A 23,742-nucleotide genomic window follows, 5' to 3' on the forward strand; every position below is an offset into this window, starting at 1 on the left:
CGCACCGAGCCAGTGCGCCGCGGAGCCGGGCCACCCGCCGGGTCGGCCGAGAGTGCGCCACCCAGAGAGCGAGATCCTCAGCTGCCTGGCCGGGAGCCCGAGAGGCGCGCACCATGAGCGGTGGCGAAGTGGTCTGCTCCGGATGGCTCCGCAAGTCCCCCCCGGAGAAAAAGTTGAAGCGTTATGTAAGTTGAGCTCCGGGCCCCGCGCCCATTCCCCTCCTGGGCAGGCCTGCCGGGCTGCGGCTGGCGGCGCGCGGCTCCTTCGTCTTCCCTAGCCCCTTCCCGGGCAGGCTCGTCCCGAGTTGCAGCTCACGCCCTTAACGGCCCCTCGGCCCGGCAACTTTGTTCTGCAGTGTAGACGGCCTGCTTGGCGGACCTGGGCGCCCCGTGGGAGGGCTCCGAGTTCCAGCTACACGCCTGCTGCGTGATTTTCTGATCCCTCCAGCAGAAGTGGGATGCAGTGGGGAGGGGCACCGTCTCTTATCGTTCTATCTGCATCTAATTACGGGGGGCTGCTGCGAACTCAGGTCCCGCACTGGGGAAACGGCTGAGCTTTTAGGACTCACCAGACCTCACTGTGGTCAGTGCTCCTCTGTCCCTCGGGATGGGCTGCGGGAAGCGCGCGGTGGACCCGAGAAATTGGTAGGGGAGACAGACAGGCATGCCCAATGTGCGGGAAAGGGAAAGAAGGAAAAGTTACGCGCCCTACCATTGGCTTAGCGGGGTTCACATTTTCGCGGTTTAAAATTCAGGGACATTGGAGTTTGGCCTGAGAGCCTTGGCGGTTTGCTGCGGGAGGAGGCGCTGGAGGGAGCCTGGTGGATGGTGTTTGGGCGCCTTGGACGCGCCGTCAAGGCCCGCGGAGGAGACAGCTGAAGCCAGAAGGCATTTCTGTCGCGGTGCTTTCCCAGGGTACCAGACTGTCTTGGATGGCATTCGTGTAACTGATACAAGATGCTGGTTATTGTTAACCGTCTGGCTGTGAGGTTAAATATTCCTTGAAGGAACTAACCTTACCTTAGCGGAAATCTCTGTCCTTTTCAGGGGCCTGGGATCTTACTCCTCTTCCCCATTAGTCCTTTCCCTGGAAAGGAAAGAAATGCCACTTTTGTCTTGGCATCTGGAGTACATATTTTTTCAAGAAAAACATGTTTCCGAAAGCAAAATTTATGCCCCTGTAAATACAGATTTACTGCTTGTAGTAAGTGAAGTTGTTTCTTGTTGAATGATACCTACACCCGGTGTTAGAACTAGTTAATCCTCTTAGTCACTGTTTGCTTGCATAGAACAGAGTACAGTGCAGTATTTAACTTCATTAACCACTCACCAGTGAGTTTCTGGTTTCCATTCTGCCAGAATTTGTTATAGAAAGGTAATTCTTCTTGGAGGATGCCACAAGTCTTAAAGAAGGCTCTGCAGAGATGTTGGAACCTTCCAAATCATGTCTCTGTATCTGTTGTGCTTTGCTGAACTATCCTGGTAAAGATGCTGATTTTATTCCTGCAGTTGAAGAAAGGTAGTGATTTTTTTTTCAACTTTTATTATTAGTTGTAAAGAAAAGGTTGTATTTGTGAGAGGAGAAAGACTGAAGTGACTGCGTTCTTGGGGGAACTAAAGAATAATCCATTTACTGGACTCAATAGCGTAATACAGGTTAGTGCTTTTTTTATATAGTTAGTTTTTGGCTCTCTGAGAAGATACTGACCACTGCTATAGGCACCAGTCATAAAATTTAAAATATAGTAGGAAAAAAGTAGTGCCTTTGGAGTTTTAATGTAATTACTATTCACCGGCAAGAAAATCTCAAAAAGATCATCTTCACAAGAACAAAAGAAAGTGAAATGTCTAAATTAAAAAAATATTATTTCCTATGATCACAGCTTTGTGAGGTAGGTTTTCATCTGTTTTACAGAAGAGAAACGGTCTACATAACCCGAGGCAGGACTGGAACTCAGATCTGCCTGATTGAGCCGGGTGTGAAAGGTTAATGCCTGTCTTCTGGTTCCTCTTGTATTTGGAGCTCACACTAGAGGGATTCTCAAGGCCCTTTCAGATCACTTTCTGTGAATCTAAGACTATTAGTTGAGAACAAAGGGAAGAGGTGTTCTGTGGGTCAGATAGGCAGTGTTAATGTAACACCCAGTCTGTGCCTTCAAGGAACTTTCTCCGGCTTCGGGGGGAAGAGACAAGCATTTGTGACTGAGTCGGCCAACAATGCAGAGTGGCTTATGATTGACTGTATGCCAAAGCTGAGTGGTATGGAGAGTGTATATGCATACGTATTTATTTCTGTACCCCATGCGCACATGAAGGAGAGAGAGGCAGCACTCCCAACACGGTCTCCACGCTGGAATCCTCCCTAGCCTCAGCCAGCCCTGGATCATGGGTATGGGCATTCCTGGTATAGTCAGGGAGGTCTCCAGGCATGAACGTGGAACCTTTCCATGTGTCAGCCTCCCAGAGCATCGTTTTGTATTGCTGTGCCACTACCCAGCCCTGTATGGATATTTTAGAGCTATTTTGAGGAACAAGCTCCATGTAGACTGAAAACATGGGAATACTTGGGAGGGGCTCCCAAATTTTATAAACACACGCACACATTTATTTTTATTTTTGTTTAAAGTACATGTGTTCACTGGAGAGAGACAGAGTGGAAGTGAGAAATCACCTCCCAGTGGGGATGACCATGCCACAATCCTCTCTCATTCCCCCTCTTCCCAGGATTTTGGACTCTCTCACACATGTGCCCATATGATTTTCAAACCCCTAGGTCCAGGACTCAGCCTTTGGTTGGCCATGTGGAAATCCAGTGCTTTAACGACCATACCACCTGCTGGCCTTCCCAAATCATTAGGACATAGGAAAAGTCCTGGCGTATTTTTCGGAGTTTTCTATGCAAAAATGTATAATGACTTTCCTAATGACCCAATGTATTTTTAACAAGGAATGACTATGTCTAACAGCTTGGGGTAAGCCAGGATTTTTCTTACTGATAGAACAGTAGTGTTTTCTTTTCACACCAGTGAGATACAGGGAGATGGCCCAGGAAGAGAATGTGGGCAGATGGCTGTCAGAATTGAGGGGGCCAGAAGAATGACATGGAGCGTTTTTCATTTAGTGAGGCCTGTCTTACATTTTATCTGTCAAGTTGACTGCCCAGAAGATTTTTTGACATTCCCAGATTATTGATCTTTTGGCTTTGGTATCTAGTTGAGATCACTATTACTAAAGCAGCCATGACCATGGAGGGTGGTGTAGCATGTATACATGCATTTCCTATGCTTATTTTATGCTCATGTAGAATCTTTATTTTTAGAATGAAAGGAAACTTTGTGGGCCATCCAGTAGACAATGTGATGCTTGACAGTGGTTTTCAGTCAATGGATTTACTGCGAGATATTATCTGGGGTGCTTGATTCTATATTAATGGAGACTTATGTGATTCTAGAATTATTCAAGGAATGTCATGATTCCATTGAGGGGAATAGCTGACCCTGGGACTTTGACAGTTGTCTTGCTGTTTATGGTGCTGGTAGACCAACCACTGCTTCAGGTGATTATTCAGGGCTTTTACGTGACAAAAATTGTTTGAGTTTTTTTTTTAAAGCCATCTCAAATTCTGGTCCCCGATGAATTCCATTTACAACTCCATTTTATGCCTGCTGTTTTGTGGCCAACTCAAGCAGCATTGTTTTCTTTATATACCAAAGTGTTCATTTGATATGGAAGCCTTTTTTTGAATTCCCTAAAAGAGAGTAAAAGTGACATAAAAGAAAGTGACAGAAATATTAAAGTAGTGACCAGATTCTGTAGCTTTTTTCTTTTCTAAATTTTTTTCCCTTGGGGCCAGCAGGTGGCCTGGTGGTTAGGGTGCTGGATTCCCACAGGGCCGACCACAGTTTGAGGCCCCGGCCTGGCAGCTTGCTCTCTCTTTCTTTGTGTCTCTCTCTGGTCAAAATAGATAATAATAATAATGAATAAAATAATTCTTAAAATTTTTTTTCTGTATCAGCAAAAGGATAATTCACAAACGTGTGTTTCATTCTCTGTGAACATTTAAAGTCTAGTTAAAATGGTGAACATTCGTATGCTTTTTTTTCCAGTTTTGCTACTCTTCTCCTGTGTTATATATTAAACAGCTGCCTTTCTGCTTTGGTAAGGACCTGAGTGGACTCATGCACAGATCACTGTCACCAGGGTTACATAAAACAAGTAAACTCTTGACAGTACATGCTCAGCAGTGGCGCTCAGAGTTTTTAAAGAGTTATTTAAAGAAATAATGGTGGCGTTTTTCATTAGGACTTGAAATTCTAACTGAAATAAACTGTACATCTGTAAACAAAGAGTTGCTTTAGGCCAGCTGGCTACCACAGGCGCTCTGCATGGGGACCTTTCCTAGGGCCCGTCTCAAGGCCAGACACCACGTCTGGGCTCCTCCAAAGCCTGCTGGCTGTCAGCATTGGGCAGGTGTACTGTCTCTGCAGGAGAACCTGCTTCTGAGGCCAGAGCAAGACGGTCTATAGGGCGACAGCCAGCCTGCGGGAAAGGCTTAGCCAGTTCTTGGGCGGTTAGCCTCTACCCAGCTTGGGCTCTGTGTGCTCTGCAGCTGTCAATTAATAGGACTGCTGTTGTCTGGACTTCAGGAACACACCCCTGGTTCTGGAAATGGGCCTAGAAACAGAAATAGCCTCTCGCACTGAGGGGGCACCTGACATCAGACACAAAGAAGGGGGCGTGGGCAGGCGGAGGATCAGCATCTCTGGTTCAAGGACAGCCGAGGACATGGGCTAAGCGTGAAGTCCCTGCTCAGTAGCATCACCCCAGTGAAGAGGGCAGTGATGTCTGGAAGCCCTGCCTGCCTTTTTTTGGTGATGGCTAGTAGCAATGAACAGATTCTGAGGCTTTTGCTTATAGTGGCTGAAAGGGCATACTTATTCAGTTGAAGAGAATTAAAATAATTTTAAGTTTTGCTATAGGGCATGTGTGGTCACCAGAGAGAGACACAGAGAGAGAGAAAGTGAGAAATCACCCCAGAGGGAGGCCCATACTGCAGTCCCGTCTCCTCCATTCTCCTCTTGGGATTTTGGGCATACACGCACATGTGCCCAGCGTGTTTGACACCAACTGAGTCGTGGACCATCAACCCACAGTAACTGCGCAGTTGGCCATGTGGGATCCAGCCACCTTAACTCCTGCGCCACCTGCTGGCCCTGGGAATGTTTTCTTACTGTCTTCCAGTTAGTAAACATTCAATTCAGATTCCTAATGTTTTCCTTTTACCTTTTCAAGTGTAGCAGGGACATTGTTTCTACTAACAAAGATCACAGACCAGCAATTGCATTAAGCCTTTCTTTTAACTAGTTCTTTTGTTGTGCCAAGCACATCACATCACATTGGCCCAATCCCTGAAACTGATTTTGTCTTTTGGGATTCAAAATGAACCATTAGGAAGGTATATTAATCTGAAGGGTCATTTAAGAATTCTGTTTGTTTTTTTTTTAATAATTATTTTTAAAAATCATCTTTCGGGACCAGCAGGTGGCATGGTGGTTGAGGTGCTGGACACTCCTACATGTCCGACCACAGTTCGTGTCCCGGACCTGGCAGCTTCCTTTCTCCCGCTCTCCCACCCCCGGTCAAATTAAAATAAATGAATAAATAAATAAAATTAAATAAATAATTAAAAAAATCATCTTTCAACAAAATGCAATATTGTGGCAAGAATGTTATGCCTGGATAATCTGGCTGGCAGCTAAATTGGCTGTCTCAGTGTGCTTTACATAAAGCAGATAAATCTGCTTCAGAAGTGTGTAAGATGTAAAATGGCAAAGCACTGGTCAAGGCCAAATGGAATTCCATATTGTGGCGTCAACGTGAAAACTACAGAGAGAAGGTCTTGATAATTTGTGGACTGAGAAACTTTAAGATGTTTAAACTTTAAGATTCAAAACACTTTTAAGTGCCAGCACTTCTCACTTTCCTGTAAAGAATGACAGGAAGGACCTGTAGTAGTGGGCTGCTACTTTAAATTTTAAAGGGTTTTATTTGTTTCCATTTATTTATGATAGAGTGTATGTGTGCACATGCAAATGAGAATGAGCGCTATGAGCTCCATCACGGGATCTATTTGAACCCCTTCCCCCAGTCCTTTAGCCTCTCAGATCTTGGGCACTCCCCCGCGTAGCTGGCATGTTTCAGACGACCAGGCTGGGGATTCGAACCTCAGCTGCCATGAGAGATACAGCTTCCCTTGAGCAGCTGGCTCATTGGAAGGTTTTGTTTTTAAAAGTAATTCGACTCAGTCATTGATGTTTGGGTACACTGTGCTCCTGTGGAAGGAAACCCAGACTGAGCATCAGGACCCAGATTCTGTGGCACTTGACTTTGCCGCTGCCCACCCTCATGATCATTTGACCATTCTGGTCGTCAGTTTCTGTATCTGTAAAATGGGCAAGGGAAGGCACTAGATCTACAGCCCAAGCTCTAACAGTTTGGCATTCCTCTTCTCAGCTGTTTCCTTGGGTGGGCAGGGCAGGTGGGGACCAACCCTACTGTCTCTTTTTGTTTGTTTGCTTTTAATTTGCTTTAGGGCACCCTGTGCTTGCTGGTGGGGGGAGAAAGCGCTCACCGGAAAAGGATGATCATGTCACAATTCCTTCTTTTTTTTGGGGGGGGGTGGATTTCTGGGATGCACACAATGGGCTTGGCAGTCTGGGGCTCGAGGCACACAGTTAGCCATGTGAGACACAGCTGCCTTATCCACCACGGCACTGGCTGGCCCAGGGACCTTCTCAACTCTTCACAGAATAGCTGTTGTGGCCCCCTGCTGCATGCTGTGTCTCTAGCACCCTAGAAGCTCAACAGGCCTCTATTGACTGACCAAATAAACAAGTATATTGTAATTTGCCAACTGCGGAATGCAATGGAAGGACGGGTCTACTCCCTGCCCTTAAGGAGTTTCTAATCTGTTTGCGAAGATCAAGCTATAAATGCATGAACCTTTCAATAATTTTTCAGCAGATATGTTATAAGGGAATGCATGATTAATAGCCAGATGAGGGCTACAGAGAGTAATTGCCTAAGAGTTCAGACCCAGAGCCAAGTCAGAGGGGGCTGCCAGGGAAGAGTTCACAAATGAATTTGAAGCTCTCCTGATTCTCGGAAGAATCTGGATCCTGCAGGCGGCCATCACAGGATCACAGGCAAAGCTGGTTTTAGAGGAAGGACGAGGACTTTGTATCGAGTTTAGACATCCTGGCAAAAAGAACAGCTTCAGAGCACCTCCGCCTGGTGCATGGAGTTTGCACATCAGCTGCTAACTTGTAGTTAGAAGGTTTTGTTCCTGTCGTGACCTAATGCTCCCTATGGGCTCCTGACCACAAGAGGATTTGCTGCATCAAACTTGAAACAAACAGCAGAGCTCATTTGGTCACCTGAACTTATTAGAATTCCAAGAGACATGTGTTCTTTAAGATTTCTTTATGTCTGTTTCGAGCTAAATAATTCATTCTGGCAAGCATTTAGTTTACAACAGAGAGGGAGCATGTTCTGGTGGGAGGAAGAATAAAAGAGCTTTTGATTCCTTTGCCTCCGCGCTCCAGCAGGAGGGCCTGTGCCGCCTTGGGCTAGCGTCTTAGTTTGGACTTTGGAAGCCATCTTAGCCCAGCTGTGTGGGTGCCAGCAGGGTTGGAGGGAAGAGAATTAACGCCATTGGATCACATCAAACCCCCCTGCCTGACGATGAGGGCTTGTTCTCATTTCACATTCCTTGCAATAACATGGTGGCTAATTTTCACCAAGTTTGAGCTCCATCTGAATTTGCCATTTGAACTTGGATTGAAATCACAATATTTCAGTGACTCCTTTTTATCTTCGTCTGTCCACCAAGTACAGAAAACTTCATCAAGTCACGAGACTCTTTATTCTCCCCTCTTGGACGACAGCACAAAGACATTTACATTCATTTCTCCTTTAGATTACTCCGGGTAAAAGTGGCCCGTTGTACTGTGGATTTCCACATTTATTAATTAAGTTGCTTCTTCAGTTGCTAACTTGATGGCTGCAGGAGCCTTAGCGAATTATAAGATGGCAATTTAGATCTAGAGAGTTGTTGGGAAAGCCGTTTTCGGAACTGGAAGTTTTTGACCATTCCGGGCATGTGTTGAGTGAGCACCTTAAATAATACAAGAATGCCTTAACTGGGGGAAAAAAAAAAACAAGGAATTCTTTATGTTTTAAGAAATTCATAGGGACAAAATGCTCCCTAGGTGAAAAAGTTTTCCTTGTCGAATGTATGTGAAGAGTAGCCCAAGAGCTTTTGACCCTGGTTCAGCCTGCTTTAAAAAAAAGTTAGGACTGCTCAGTAACGCGGGTTTGGTTGTTATCTCTGTTCCATGAGCTCTTGAAGCATTCTGATTACAGTTTGTAGCTGCCAAGCCTGGTCCTGCTGTATTATCTGGAACAAAAATTTTCCATGTGGTTGCTTTAGCAGAGCTACTATATGCAGACTGGCCATGAAAGGTGTAGCTTCTCAAAGAATAGAGCTTCTAGAAGTGGAAATGTGAGTTATGGTCACTTTTTTTTCCTACTATTTAATTTTCTTTCTCTTTGTGTGTGTTTTAGAAATGTCGAGCATATTCCTAAATTGAATTTCATTTCTTTTCTTTTGTATACTGTAAAGAATGCCAAATTTTAAAGATTTTTCTTATGGTGGTGTTTTTCTTTTTCCTCCCAGCTTTTTACTTTGAGTTCATACTTGGCCTAGTTAACTCTCTAAATTATGTGTTCAAAAACACAAAGTCCTGAAAGGAAAAAAATAAATGGCTACATTGTTCCATGAATTTAAAACAATATACGCAGAGTCCAAACACTACTTTTCAATGTAAAAAATCTTAGTGGTTTTTTTTTTTGTTGTTTTTGTTAAAGAAGAAAAATAACTAAACTTTGCTTCAACTATCCTGTTCATTGTTTTTCCTTTCCCTTTTTTATTTATTTATTTTCTTTTGCTTTGACTCATGTAGTTTAAATTTTTTTAAAAAACAGTTTTATACTCCTGTTTAAGAATACTGCACATGGAAAAATGAATCGAAATTCTTCTTTACATTTCAAGAGAAAAGTGAGAGGAGGCCATCCTTTGGTCAAAAGAGGAGGGAAGGATGTCAAATAACGCCAGGGTTTTATAACTGACTTTTATGTAGCTTGGTTGAGTATCATTGTTGCCTAGATGTATATAGCTATTACATGTGAAGTAAACAGGTAAATGCAATTTTAATATGCGTCTTCATATTTTGTGCAACAAGAAAAGGACAGTAGGAAACGTATGAGAAGTCATCCTATTTTTGTTGCAGCTTTTATTGTGTATTTATTTAATAATGCATGAGCTAGCCACTTGCTATAAATTATTATTTACTAACTCTTTTAAGTACGATAAAGGTAAGATCACTCGGTCCATGGCCCCCTTACCTCTCTCACTTTTCTTGTTGGTTGCTATTTCTTCCCTTATAAACCCAACCATCCATGTCTCCAGATGTTTGAATTAAAATCTTTATTTGTTCATAATTTTGCTATTGGGCATGAGAGAGCCAGAGAGGGAGGAAAGTGAGAAAATACCCCCCCCAGGGGAGATGGCGTTGCCATAATCCCATATGCTCCATTTCTCCCTCCTTTCCCTAATATCTCAGAATTTGAAGCATTCTTGCACATGCATTCAGTGTGTTTCTCAAGTTGCCCAGTACAGGATTCAAATTGTGCAGTTGGCCATGTGGTATCCAGTTACCTCACCACCATGCCACCATCTGACCCTGTTTGCATTGAAAGCTTTACATACCCAGTCTTTCACTATTTCTCTACAAAAGGGTGTTGATTTGTGTCATTGTTCTGTGGTAATCAAGAATAGGAGTCAAATGTTCAAAAGCATGCAGATTGTTTTTCTCTCCTGAATTGCAGATAGTAGTTACTACTGTGTTGGAAAATGTGGTTCGGCCACTTTCTGACTCTCATACCTCCTCCCTGAGATGACTACCTGATTAAAGAATTAAGTGCTTGGTATTCTTGCTCAGCTCCAGTCCATAACATGTTCCCATCAGTGGTTGGCCAAGGTTGTAGTAGCCAAGATGAAAGTGCTTCTGATTGGGGGGGGGGGCTTGATTATGTAGAGAGAAGTGCTTTAATCTTTGACTTTTGGAAAAGAAACACTAGATAAAATGCCACCCTCGGTGTTTTGAATTCCAGAGGTGTTGTGTAGAGCGTGAGGAGGAGTGATTACCTCATTGTCTAGGGAGCTAATATTCAAAGTGCCTACCCTCTGGCAAAGTCACACTTGACCCGAAAGTTAGGAGTATTTGGACTTTACGGATTCTCCCTGACAATTGCAGGTTTACATGTTTGGAGTGCTGGGAAAAAGTAGAAGGGAGTACTGAACTAGTAAGAATGCAAAATATTTGGGGAGGTAATTTGTTCCTGCCGATGCTGTTACGTAAAACTGAAGCCTTCTGAGTCACCTCACTGGGTATATAGGTTATTTATCTCCAAAGAAACAGGTACAAAATTAAATTGGTACTATTGAGCAGTATTTTTTTTCTGTCTTTTCCAAGAGGCAGTCAAATAATCAAGGGTCAAATTTATAGATGTTTAATGTTTGAAACAGGAAAAACAAGCCTAATATATATTTCTAGATGATTTTCATAGTGACCCGTGTGTGTGCGTGCGTGCAGTAAAAGGTGTGCACACACGATCTGTTTACAAAGAAAATGAGGGCTTCATTTTTCATTCTTCAGTGTCTGTGATGGGATATTAATTCCCAGAGGACAAAGATGGCATTTGTTCTCAGTGTCTAAAACGTACAATGTGTTATCTTGCACAATTTCTTGAACAATGTGAACAAATACTGGTATAATTTTCAGCCTAGCATTATGAATGATCTTGTCTGATGTTTCTCAGCCTTTTCTAGCACATTCCTAGCATATTCCTCTCTTAGCATATTGTCTGAGTGCCCTTTGGTTTTTAATGCTGTTGTACGTTTTATGACTTGTGTCACAAAAACTAGAACTATGTTGAATGTCTTTTTTCTACATATATATGTGTGTGTATATATATATAAAATATATCATATATATTTATATGTAACTTTTATGTATATATACATATATGTGTGTGTGTGTGTGTGTGTGTGTGTGTGTGTGTGTTAAGGGCCTCTAGTTAAGGGCTCAACCTCCTCATTTTACAGGAAATGAAAAATTAGCCTCAGGGGGACTGATTGATTTGTCTGAGGTCACACAACTTAACCAACTGTGCTGTCAGGGCCAGTTCTCTCTGCCAGTGCCCGAGTGAATGCCTGCTGTGAACAAGGCACTGTGAAGAATTCAGAGGAGGAAGACTAAGAACACACTGTATTCACCTTCAGGAGCTTACGTGCTGCTAGGGGAATAGGATGTGCTCAAAAGTGCTCATTTTATTAATTAATTCAGAGACTCTGAAGGCTTGATGAAGGTGGCAAGAGAAATTTTACCAGGACCTTGGAAGATGGATTTGGTTTTTAAAGATGGAGCTAGAGCAGCAGTCCCAACCTTCTGTGGAGCAGGAACCATTTTCGAGGAAGACAGATGGGGAAAGGAGGGGTTGGTTTGTGAGAGCGCATGACCTAGATCCCTTGCACATGCAGTTCACAATAGGGTTCGTGTTCCTAAGAGAATCTAATGTGGTCGCTGTTCTGACAGGAGGCAGAGCTCAGGCCAAGATGTGAGTGATGGGGAGTGGCTGTAACTACAGGAGAAACTTTACTCACTCACTGCTGCTCACCTCCTGCTATTTAGCCCACTTCCTAATAGGCCCCAGACCAGACCAGTACTGGTCCATGGCCCAGGGGTTGGAGACCCTTGGGCTAAAGTGAGCCCTGTTTTCCTTCTTTCTTCTTCTTCTTCTTCTTTTTTTTTTTGTTTTTTTTTTTTTCTTTTTTTTTTTTTTTTTTTTTTTTTTTAGAGAGAGTGTTTTTTGCTATAGGGCACATCAACTCACTGGAGCAACAGAGAGGGACAGAAAGACAGAAATCACCGCTGAGGGGGGATGACCACACTGCAATTCCTTCTCCTCTCAGAATCTTGAGCACACATACACATGCCTGGCGTGAATTTTAAGCTGGTGGGTCCAGAGCTCAAACCATGGTTGACTATGTGGGAGTCCAGCAACATAACTACTATGCCATCTTCTGATTCCTTTTTTAAAATTTTTTAAAGTTTATTTATTTCTTCCATGAGCAAAAGAAACAGAGAGAAAGCATCCCCAAGAGAGAAAGTCCTGATGTCACCATCCACCCCAGTCCCAGCCAGCCCAGGATCGTGAGCAGGTGCATGCCCAGTGTACTCAGGGAGGTCCTGGACACCAGCCCGGAACCTTCCTGTGTGTGTTAGCCTTGTCGAGCATTGCATTTTACCTCCGCGTGGCTGTACCACTGCTCCCCTCACCCTCTGGATTCTATTTATCCCTTTCCAAGGAAGCCTCTTGAGTTGGTTATATGAGTTTGGGTGCAAATCAAGTGCCAATCATTTCACATTGGAATGTAGTCTGGGTTCTTTTTCCATCACCCTTATCTAAACAGTTCCTACGAAGTTCTCCCAATGACCTCCTTGTTGACAGGTCTCGTGGACACATTTTAGTTCTTTTTCGTGGAACCCTTGAGGGCCAGGATGGAGATAACAGGTTTCTCTTCTCACAGCATGTTCTATCCCATGCCTTCCTGACACCGGGCTCTGGTTTCCGTAAGTGCTAGAGTTGCTGAGGGTTCTGCTGCTGGCCCTGGTTGGTCTTTCTTCTTTCCCATCTCTCTCTGTGGTTCTTCATGTGCTTTGTGGTTGTGAACGCTGTTGAAAGTTTGATGAAATCCCCTGGCTTTCAGTTTCCATAAGAATTCTAACCAACTTACACACACATTATTATAATGTTGCACGTTTTCTGACCTTGAAAGCTCATCTATGGACCTTCATATCCAGTTGAGTGCCCTTGAGTTTTATGCTGATAATAAGAATAGAGTGATCTCCCCCTTTTCCATGAAGGATTTGTTCCAAGACCCCCTTGGGTAGTACCAAACCTTATATAACATATGTCCTCTCCTTCACATGATAAAGTTCAGTTTATACATTAGGCAGAGTAAGAGATTAACAACAATAATAACAGTACAGTTATAACAGTGTGCTGGAAAAAAAAAGTTACGTGAATGTGGTCTCTCTCAAAATATTGTATTTGGTCACCAGGAAAGTCATGATACATTTTTGCATAGAAAAATGTGTCATTGCTTTCTTGATAACCTGATATTATACTGTACCATGGGAAACAGACTTTAGAAAGTGAAATTGCAGATCAGGGGGACTGCTGTACTGGGTCTCAGCCCATTTCTCATTCCGGACTTGTGGCTCTCACTGCCTAGATGCACAGCTTCTTATCGACCCACGGCAACTCCCAGGTAGCACCCCGCCACAGGTCTTAGCGTCTCCACCCCCTTGCTGTTCCTCGCTCCAGGAATTGCACCACCATCCCTCGTGCAGAAGCTTAAGCCAGAGGTTTTCTTTGTTTCTTCTGTCTTCCTCATTCTCCGTAGCTTGACCAAACCTTGTCAGTTTAACCCTCTCAAATGTTCTGTGACTTCCCAGATGCTCTGTTGCCTCTGCCACCCACCCTGGTCTTCTGGATTGTTGCGTCAGCTGATTGGTCCCTTTGACTGCAGAGTTGGGACACCCCAGACTCAACCTCATCAAGAGTACCACAATGACCTCTCAGAAACATAAATTTGATAACACTATTCTCCAGTCTGAGGCTCTCCTGCATCCTTCCTTTAATTTTAGAAATGCCTGAACCGTGCGTGTTTCACCCCTCCTGGTGTGGTCTCAGCACATCCATCCAATCGTAGCCATTGCTGCCTTCTCCACTCAGGCCCTGCAGCCGTCCTGAGCTGTCAGGGTCCATGTTGGCCCTGGATCTCTCACCCTGGGCCTTTGCACCTGCTCTTCTCTCCTCCAGGAATTTGTGGCCTTCCCTTCTCTGTTTCCACAATCAGGCTGACTTCTGCTTGTACTCCTCTCTCCGGGTGCCACCCTGAACGTGGACCCACCACCACTGTCACATAGATAGAGTGTGCCAAGAGCATCTGCTTTGCTCTGTTATTCCCACGGGATGGCCCCTGCCACACCTGATTATATTTACTTGCTTAATGGCTACTCTGACTTTTGTGAGCCCCGGGTTCTTTTGCTACATGGACCCTCTTTCTCTATTAAAAAAATGTATATTTTGTAAATGTGTCAGAATAAAGACAACTATATCTCAGGCTGGATTTTTAATTCTTTATAAATGATTGTTATATTCATTTTTTTTTTAATTTGGATTTTAAAAGAAATGAACATTAAAATGCTCTTCCTGGGCTCCTCAAAGGGGATCCTGGGCCCCACTGTGCCTTCTGTGTCAGGTGGATGCATTGACTCTGTTACATGAACAGAAAATCATACGGTGGAGATCAAGGTGACAGTGGGTACCAACTGATTGATTAGGACCAGGGAAGGTGAGGAGACCACTCAGTTATGTGACACTTTTGTAATGGCTTCGAAAGCTCACTAAAACAATATTAAGATTTCATATTTTACTTTCTGATAATGGAAACATTTTAAGAAAATTAAGATGGCGGCTTGAAACATATTTTTAATGTAAATGTGTGTGTGTGTGTGTGTGTGTATGTGTCAGTGGGCATGCCTGTGTGTGTGTAGAGGGGGTTTCACTGTATCATAGTCTTCCTGCCGCAGCCTCCTTAGTAGCTGCAACTACACCCAGAGTGGAATCTGGGCCTCTCCTGTGTCCTCGGCCCGCCAAGTGGCAGTACCCATGGTGTGGTGTGCTACCACAACTGGACCTGAGGTATCTAGTTAAGAGCAAAAACCATGAGCTGTCTAAAGCGTGTCTAGCAGCTGTTTTACTCATGTGCACATTTCTTCTGCATGACATTTTTGTGTAGAGCAGTGGTTTTTAGTGAGAATGGAGAGGTGATTTTGTCCCCTGCAAGGGACATGTGGTGATGTCTGGAGACATTTTGGGTTATCCCAAGTGGAGGAAGGTGTGCTTCTGGGGGTCTCCAGTGGGTAGAAGTGAGGATGCTCTTAGGAGGTCTGTGTTGCCCCGGACAACTGCCCACCAAGAATGATCTGGCCTGAAATATCAGTGTGCCGAAGTTGACAAACGTTCACACAGATTTCATACAGCTTGGTTCTTACGTCAATATTATTTATTTTTTCCATTTCTATTCAAAAACCCCAATGCAGGTGTTGCTGCACTAGAACCAAATCCTGATTTTTCTGACTTCTGTCATGATGAGAAACGGCTCATCTTTTGAATATAAGCAGTGGTGAAGGCTTACATGATAGGCAAACATCTCTCTCCAATGCTCCGTTGTCAGATTATTGCTAAGACACCCATTTTACCCTAGTTCTAGCCAGAGTACAACCAGTTGTTGCCTGGTGGTGGTGCTGGTGGTGGTGGTGTGTGTGGGGGAAACGCTGAGTCACTTATTCATGCATTTTATTACCTCTTGGCTAGAATAGCACCATTCATTGTTCACAAGCCGCCCAGCTTGTTTACTTTTTATAAATTACATGTAATCAAGTCCTCTTGCAGGTCGGGCTACTGTAATTGGCAGTAGCCACAGAGCAGGGCGGACGAGTCTGCGTTTCTGCTGACGTCTCACATTCAGTTCACGTTCCCCTCTCCAGCTTTCTTCCCTCTTCTGTCGGTACTTTCATGGGAAGGCAAAGAGAGAACTGCCTTTAGCACTCTCCTCTCAGATGATCTGATGCGACTTATTTATAGCTTGGTGGAGGCCCTGTATCCTTTGGTTGGGGTCAGTCAAGGGTTTGAGGTCCTGTTCCTCAAACTTTAGTGTGCGAAACAATCACCCGGGTGACTTCTAAGATGAAGATTTCTGGGCCCTACACCCTCTGATGTTTTCAGTAAGTTTAGATGGGGGACCAGAAAACTGAATTTTGCAGCTCGACCCTCCCTGCTGATTCTGATGGAAGTGGTCCTTAAATTACACTGGGAGGAATCCTGGTTTGGGCAGAGATGGGGGGAAAAAAGAGAAGGAAAAAATCTAGTAGAAGGGGCCAGCGGATGCCGTAGTGGTAAAGGCACTGGACTTTCACATGGCAGACTGCAGTTTGAGTCCTGGACCTAGTGGCTTGCTTTCTCATTTTCTCTCTCTCTGGTGAGTGTGTACCTTACAGCAAATTTAAAAAATAATAATAACAACAATAATAAATAAAATTAAATGAATCTTTTAAAAAAATCCAATAGAAGTCAATATTTACAAAAGGTGAAACTGGAAAGCAAGAACCAACACTCAGAAAGTAACTTTAACCTCTTTTTTGTGAGTTGAAGAAAATATGGTATGATGTTTATTACAAAGATAAACTAGGGACCAGCAGTTAGCGTAATGGCTATGTTGCTGGACTCCCACATAGTCAACTGCAGTTCGTGTCCCGGACCCAGTGGCTTAAAACTCACACCGGGCGCATGTGCATGCATGCCCAAGATCCCAAGAGGAGAATGGAGGAGAAGGGATTGCGGCGTGACCATCCCCCCTGGGGGGTAATTTCTCGCTTTCTATCTCTCTGTCTCTGTCTCTGTCTGGCAAGCGCACGTGCCCTATATAGCAAAGCAAAGCAAAACAAAATACACTTTTTTTTTGATTGCAGCGTGGCCATCCCCCTTGAGGGGTAATTTCTCGCTTTCTATCTCTGTCTCTGTCTCTGTCTCTGTCTGGCAAGCGCACGTGCCCTATATAGCAAAACAAAACAAAACAAAATACACTTTTTTTTTTTCCTGGCAGTGAGTAAAATCAAACTGTCCCCCAAAGAAGACATATTTAAGGGGTGAAAAAGCCAAGGGGAATTTTTGAAAGGTTAGAATATGAGAAAGTACTCAACCATCAGAGAGATGCTCAAAAGATATTAAATTAAGGAAAGTATCATATAGGTATTGATTTTTAGAAGAATGTGCATTCTCAAATCGAGAGTTTATGAGGAGAGGTGAAAGAGCATTAAGTCCTCACCAGAAGTTCTAGTTGTTCTGGTTACTGGATCTGAAAGCTTATTATTATAGTCCAGATTTCCTGGATGAATTCAAATGTCAAATGGTCTTTCCCTTTGTCTTTAAAATATATGTCTGGTTTGCCTAATTTTTGGTTAGTTGAGATGTGGTTAATTGATCTCTTTCCCAAAGTCATTCTAATTGACAAAAATAGTGAAGTTCTGTTGTTTTTCAACTCTTCCTGTGTGTGTGAGTGTGTGTGTAATGTATTCATTCTAATCCATCTCTTCTAACCCAAGATTTGATTTTTAAAGTTCACTTGGGAGGGGAGACTGTATTTTGTTGTAGAAAATTAGTCAGGAAGCAGACTAGGGAATGATGACTTATACCTAGCAGAGAATAAAATAAAGGATTTTATTTCCAGCTCCCTACTGAATTCTGCTTCTAGAATGCTATCATCTTCCCTTTTGGGGAGACATATTTCCTTAGGGGTATTTTTTTTTTTTTTTTGGTGGTAGGGTACGTGTACTCACCAGAGAGAGACAGGGAGAGATACAAGAAGTGATAAAGCACCCCCCTGGGGGGATGGCCATGCTGCAGTCCCTACTCCTCCATTCTTTCAAGAATTTGGGCACGCACACGCATGCACCCAGCATGTTTTTCAAGCTGCTGGGTCTGGGAATCTCACCACACAGTATGACATGTTGGATCCAGCCACTTTAATCACCATGCCATGGGACAGCCTCTTAGGGAAATTCTTTTTAAAAATTATTTTCAGTTACTTAAAAAAAAATAAAGTCATAAAATACTAGGCGTATCAGCCTTTGTTAAATCATTGATCTTTCCTTATCCTAACCATTTCTGCGTCAAAGTGTGCGTTTCCCATGAGCACGTGCTGGAAACCTGGATTGTACTTTAGAAGTTCTCACCCCTGTGATGTCCTGTGAACTTTGCTACTCCTTTTCCCCCCTCCTTCCTTCTACCGTCCCTCCACTCTCTCCCTGCTCCTCCATTTACTTACTCAAGAATACTTCCGCCTCGTAGATACCCTGCCCATCTGCCCACAAGCACTTAGAGAATCTTCATATCTGCTTTGTAAGGGTTAAGGATCATTATTGTCATTACGTGAAGTGTCGACCACACCCTCTCACTACCCTGAGAGAGTCCCAGCACGTTAGGTTAGTAGAGCACTTTGCTCCCGAAGTGAACTGAAGGGCCATTGCTGGACGCCGGTGGAAACCCACGACCTCCGCCTCTACTGCTTCCTCTGGAGAGCAGGGACAGGACTCCTTGCACTGAAAATGGAAAGGTGGGCTCAGGACTGGTTCTCTTAATTTCACGTGACTTTACTTCCTTGCTTTCTTGTGTTTTTTTTTTTTTAAACCAATACTTGGTAGATCTCTTTTTCTTATGTGCTCTTAATATTACTAATTATTTTTTCCCTGTAGTTTATTCTAACTCACATATTGTTTAGCCTAGTGATAGGTATTTACAATGAATATTTTAAAAGAATATTTGTTTATTTAATTCTGTTTGCTATTATTATTTTTTAATTTGGCGAGAGAGAGAGAGGGAAAGGGAGAAAACAAGCTGCCAGGTCCAGGACTCAAACTGCAGTAGATCATGTGGGAATCCATTGCCTTTAATCAACTTCCCACCTGCTGTACCCGCCAATAAATATTGATATTTGCTAGAAACAACTGTAAATACTCTTACGGAGAACCATAATATTAAACAGTCATCCAAGCACAATGTAAAAGTATATCACTTCTAAATTTTTAGTGGGAGCATTTTAACTTACAGTTTTCTGTTTGAGGGTTGACATACAGAAAAAAACAAAGATTATAAAATGCTAGCTAGCCAGGTGTATTGCTCTTTGCTTACATAACTAAAGGGAAATTAAAAAAAAATAATTTAGTGCATAAGATTTATCATTAAACTGTAATATATATAATATATTAGCCATATACTTTTATATTTACTTTTATTAGAAAATGTGCATAGCTTGACTTCAAATTCATACTTACTGGTACTTTGATTATGCCTTGTTTTAGTTTATCATTTTTAATACTTAGACATATTTAAATCTTTAATATCTACCTGTTTGTTCAAGTGATTCTTAAACAACTAAAGGATGTGTTTTTTCTTCAAGTTGGTGAATTTGTTATATGTTGAGAAACCCGTGCTTTTACTAGGAAAATTGTAATATCTTTTAAATAAGTTCCAGATTTTAAAATAGTCATGTCTGCTTTCATACAGGCAGTGCTGTGTTTCTAAGTCATGTATTTCCAAAGCAGAATACATTTTCCTTCATTTTTTTTTTTAGAATTATTTAGTTAATTTTATTTTTTATTATTATTCTTTTAAAAAATTTGCTATAGGGCACATGCACTCACCAGAGAGAGAGAAGGGAGCGAGGGAAAGTGAGAAAGCAAGTTGCCAGATCTGGGACTAGAACCACAGTCGGCTATGTGGGAGTCCAGCACCTTAACCACCATGCCATCTGTTGGCCCCCAGAATACATTTTCTCAACTTTGAGATTTTTATTGAAATACTTAAAAAAGCAAATTATTCAAGGAAGATAAAGACAATTTTCTTCTTAGTGAAAAGAGAAAAAAATTCATTACTCTTCCTATTTTTTTAAGAATTACTTAATTTATTCATCATCATCATCATCATCATCATCATTTAATTTGACTAGAGAGAAAGAAGAGAGGGAAAGTGAGAAAGCAAGCCTCAAAAACCACAGTTGGCCATGTGGGAGTTCAGCACCACCTGCTGCCCTACTCTTTCTATTTTTTAAAGCTTTTATTTATTTATATTTCCCATGAGCAAGAGAGACAGAGGGTACTCCCAAGAGGGCCTTGATGCTGTGATCTACTCCCGGCCTCAGGCCACCCTGATTATAGGGATGCATGTGGCCAGTGGTGCCTGCTGTACTCAGGGAGGGTTCTGGACATGAACTCAGAACCTTCCCACATGGATATTCCTTACAGAGTGTCACGTGTTACTGCAATGCCACTGCGCAGCCCCCACTCTTCCTATGTGTGTATATATGTATATATATGTGTGTGTGTGTGTGTGTGTGTGTGTGTGTGTATAAATATTTGTGTGTGTGTGTGTGTGGGGGAGAGGTTTATGCTATAGGGTGTGTGTGCTTGCCAGGCAGACAGAGAGACAGAGAGACAGAAAGCGAGAAATAACCCCCCAGGGGGGATGACCACGCCACAATCCCTTCTCCTCTCGGGATCTTGGACACGCATGCACACGCGCCTGGCATGAGTGTAATCCACCAGGTCTGGGATTCAAACCACTGTCGACTACATGGGAGTCCAGAGACTTAGCCATTATGCCAACTGCTGGTCCCACTCCTCCTATTTTTAATGAGGAAATGTGACCCTAGGTAATTTAGGAACTGCCTTGAGCCCAGGGCTAGATGGTTTCAGCTGGCAGAAGAAAGACAGATTTTCAGATTGTCTTCTACCAGGACTCTGCTAGTGTTCAAAGTTATTTCCAATCTGCTTTTTTCTGCCTTCATCTTCAGTGGGCTGCTATAATTTCTAACATTTAAACCTTGCACATTTCAAGAACCTGTTAGCTGCCCCTTGGAACACAAATATCATAAGTTCATAAGATAGGGATCTGCTTTTCTTTCTTTTCTTTTTCCTCTTTTCCCCTCAAATTTTGCTAAAGGGTATGTGTGCTCCCCAAAAACAGAGAGACAGGGAAGGTGAGAAAACTGGGGTGAGGGGGAGGTATAGGCACCTGGTGTGTTTTAAGTCATAGGGTCCAAGACTCAAATCATACAGTCCGCCACGTGGGATCCTACTGCTTTAACCTCCCTCTTGTGATTTTGGGGAACCATGTACATGTGCCTGGTGTGATTTTTAAGCCACTGGGTTGGGCACTCTTAACTGTGCATTTGGCCATGTGGGTTCCAGCCGCCTTAACCTCCATGCCACCTGCTGGCCCATTTTAACCAATTTTTATTTTGAAAGGTTTTTTTGGTATAGAGCATGTGCGCTCACCAAAGGAACAGAGACGGAGAGACAGAAGGTGAGAAATCACTCCCTGGGGGGATGACCATGCCACAATCCTTTCTCCTTTTGTCTCTTCTCAGGATTTTGGGCATGCAAACGCACACACACACACACACACACACACACACACACACGCGCGTGCTCACACCTGACGTGAGTTTTAAGCCACAGGGTCCGAGACTCAAACTGTGGTCAACTACCGTGAGTTCAGCAGTGTAACCATTACGCCATCTTCTGGTCCCCATTTTGAGTGTACTTTTCAGTAGTGTTAAGTCTCTTCCCGTGGTCATGCCAGCCCAGTCTCTCACGTCTCCATCCGCTCTCTGAAGCACTGGCACAGAAGGGGCTCTCCCAGCACCTTTCAGGAAGATGTGCGCCTCACCTGTGTTTGCTTCTTCACAGTAATAGGAAGTTAATTATGTGGGATTTGCTCACCTGATCCACACAGATGGCCCTACTTTAGTACACATTTGGAAATCCCACAGCCCTTTCTGCCCCTGAGGAAAAATTCTTTCCTGATCCTAGATTCAGTGCTCTGTTTAATCTTGAGCGTATGAGAATGAGTCACCATGGATAAGTGTGTAATCCCATTTATACCTTCCTTTCAACCCCACCCCCCCTGCCCTTTAACTTTCTAAATCGAAGATACTGGATCCTGATTTTCTGCATAAGGTCTGGTGGTTAGGGGATTCCTTTTAGGAGCTGGGAGCGATGGAGGTTTTGGGGGAGGGGACAGTACTTTTTGTTTTCCTGAAATTGAAGCTGCATGGGCCTCTGTTCTGAAATTCAGGCTATGTGTGGAATGTCTGAGTGGATGAGGAAACCAGCTAAAGCTTTTTTGGGGAGGAGGCTGGAAGACAGAGGAATGAAAATTTTAGGATAGTCTGATTTTGTGGGGGAAATGCTGAGCTGTTTTGAATATGCACAGACCAACAAGAAGCAACCAGTCCCTTTGTGATTTCAGTACATAAAAAGAGTTCTTGATATTGAGCTAAGAACCTGCTGTCAAATAGGTGAATTAACTGTTAACCGAGTCCTGCTTTTAATTCAAATGTTCATTATCTGTACAACGTGGAACATTTACATCCATTTCTTCGTTTGTAGAATGAAAAACGCTTCACTGGGAAATTGTCTTTAAAAGAGTACCTGTAAAATAGTTCGGAATCTTTAGAGTGCTTTGAATATGGTATTTATAGACTGTAAGTCGTCAGTGCTTATGTTTTTACATGGACAGGGGTATCCGGGAATGGGAGTGACTACTTGAACATCCCAGTGAAAAATCTGTATCCATTTTTAAATAACAACATACACTCAAGCAAAGCCGTTCTCCTTCAATGCTTATTTTAAACTGGCAGTCTTTCAGCCCGCAGTCAGTAATCTCACCCAGCAAGTGTTTGGCACGCCCGACGTAACCTGCACAGGTTCAGTTCACACGAAGAAAGGGAGGGTGGGTTTCGTGATGCAGGCACCACGTTAGCCTCATTAACATATTTCGAATAACTGTGCTTGAATATTTGCCAGCCAAACTAGGCTCTTGGGAAGCCTGCCAGAAAAGCAGTGGGAATTTCTGTGAAGAGTGTAGAGATTTGAGCCTGTCAGCCTTTTACTTCTTGGAGGGGAAATGTCTTAGAAACAGTCCCACTTACCTTACCCTCTCCACAGAACAGTCTTTAAAATTTTTTTTTGTTTTTTAATGCTGCAGAAGTTCTGGACCTTCTCTTTCCACCACCATTTTACATCTTTAATAAATATGTACCACAGGTCTCGACTCAGGAGAATACCTTTTGGTAGTCTGTCCTGGGTGAATGCGAGTCCCTGTTCAGCTTGCCTTTTGTCTGCAGAGCCCGTTCTGAAGCTCTGTCTGTCTCTAGCTGAGAGCTGCAAGCTCCTTGTGTCAGCATGGATGGTAGGAACAGGACAGACAGGATCGACTGGGGTGCCTGAAGAGAAAACACCGAGTGCATGCTCAGAGCAAGATGCCAGCCTGGCTCAACTCTAGGTAGCACAGAAATGGCCTTCACAAGGTCCAGTTTTGTGCCCTGGCCACTCTATCTGTCCAGTAGTTCCTTTTGTACTTTTTTTGACTTGGAACTGACCCCTGTCTGCCCAATGCTACAACTTTGGGTTCTGAAACCAGGCAGGGGAAGAGTCAGGTGAGACCAGGAGTTGTCAGATATTTTGACATACAGGACCTTTTTGTTTATTTTATTTTTGTTTATTTTCTTTTTTATTTTCTTTGTACATTTTTAATTTTAGAGGTGAAGAAGGGGCAGAGTGGTTAAGGCACTAGACTCTCACAAAGCCCACTGTGGTTCAAGTCCTAGATCTGATGGCTTGAAAGTCATGCCAGGTGCGTGTGCATGTGTACCCAGAATCCCAGGAGGAGAAGGGATTGCAGCATGTCCATCCTCCAAGGGGTGATTTCTCACTTTCCCTCTCACTGCTCTCTCTCTTTCTGTGTCTCTGGTGAGTGCACTCACCCATGGCAGAAACCAAATACACACACACACACACACACACACACATATATATAAAATTCTAATTTTTATAAAGCAAAAATTACATAACTTTTTCAACATTCAACAGAGACCTTTACATTCTTTTTTTTTTTTTTTTTTTTTTTTTTTTTTTTTGGGGGTTTTTTT

At 43.2% G+C, this 23,742-nt stretch overlaps 1 protein-coding gene across 4 annotated transcripts in view; it reads left to right on the forward strand.

Moving 5' to 3' along the window:
- Window positions 1-6: 6 nt before the first annotated feature.
- The window catches only part of GAB1 (GRB2 associated binding protein 1), a 151,361-nt gene continuing 127,625 nt past the window's right edge, over window positions 7-23,742 (forward strand). For all 4 annotated transcript variants that reach the window (XM_006141811.1, XM_006141813.1, XM_006141812.1 and 1 more), the window contains exon 1: window positions 7-185. In XM_006141811.1, coding sequence (XP_006141873.1) covers window positions 114-185 — 72 coding nt within the window. In that variant the 5' untranslated portion in view covers window positions 7-113. The remainder of the gene's footprint in view (window positions 186-23,742) is intronic.

Source organism: Tupaia chinensis, unplaced genomic scaffold, assembly GCF_000334495.1.
Source record: "Tupaia chinensis unplaced genomic scaffold, TupChi_1.0 Scaffold000064_1, whole genome shotgun sequence".
In the NCBI taxonomy this organism is placed as follows: Eukaryota; Metazoa; Chordata; class Mammalia; order Scandentia; family Tupaiidae; genus Tupaia; species Tupaia belangeri.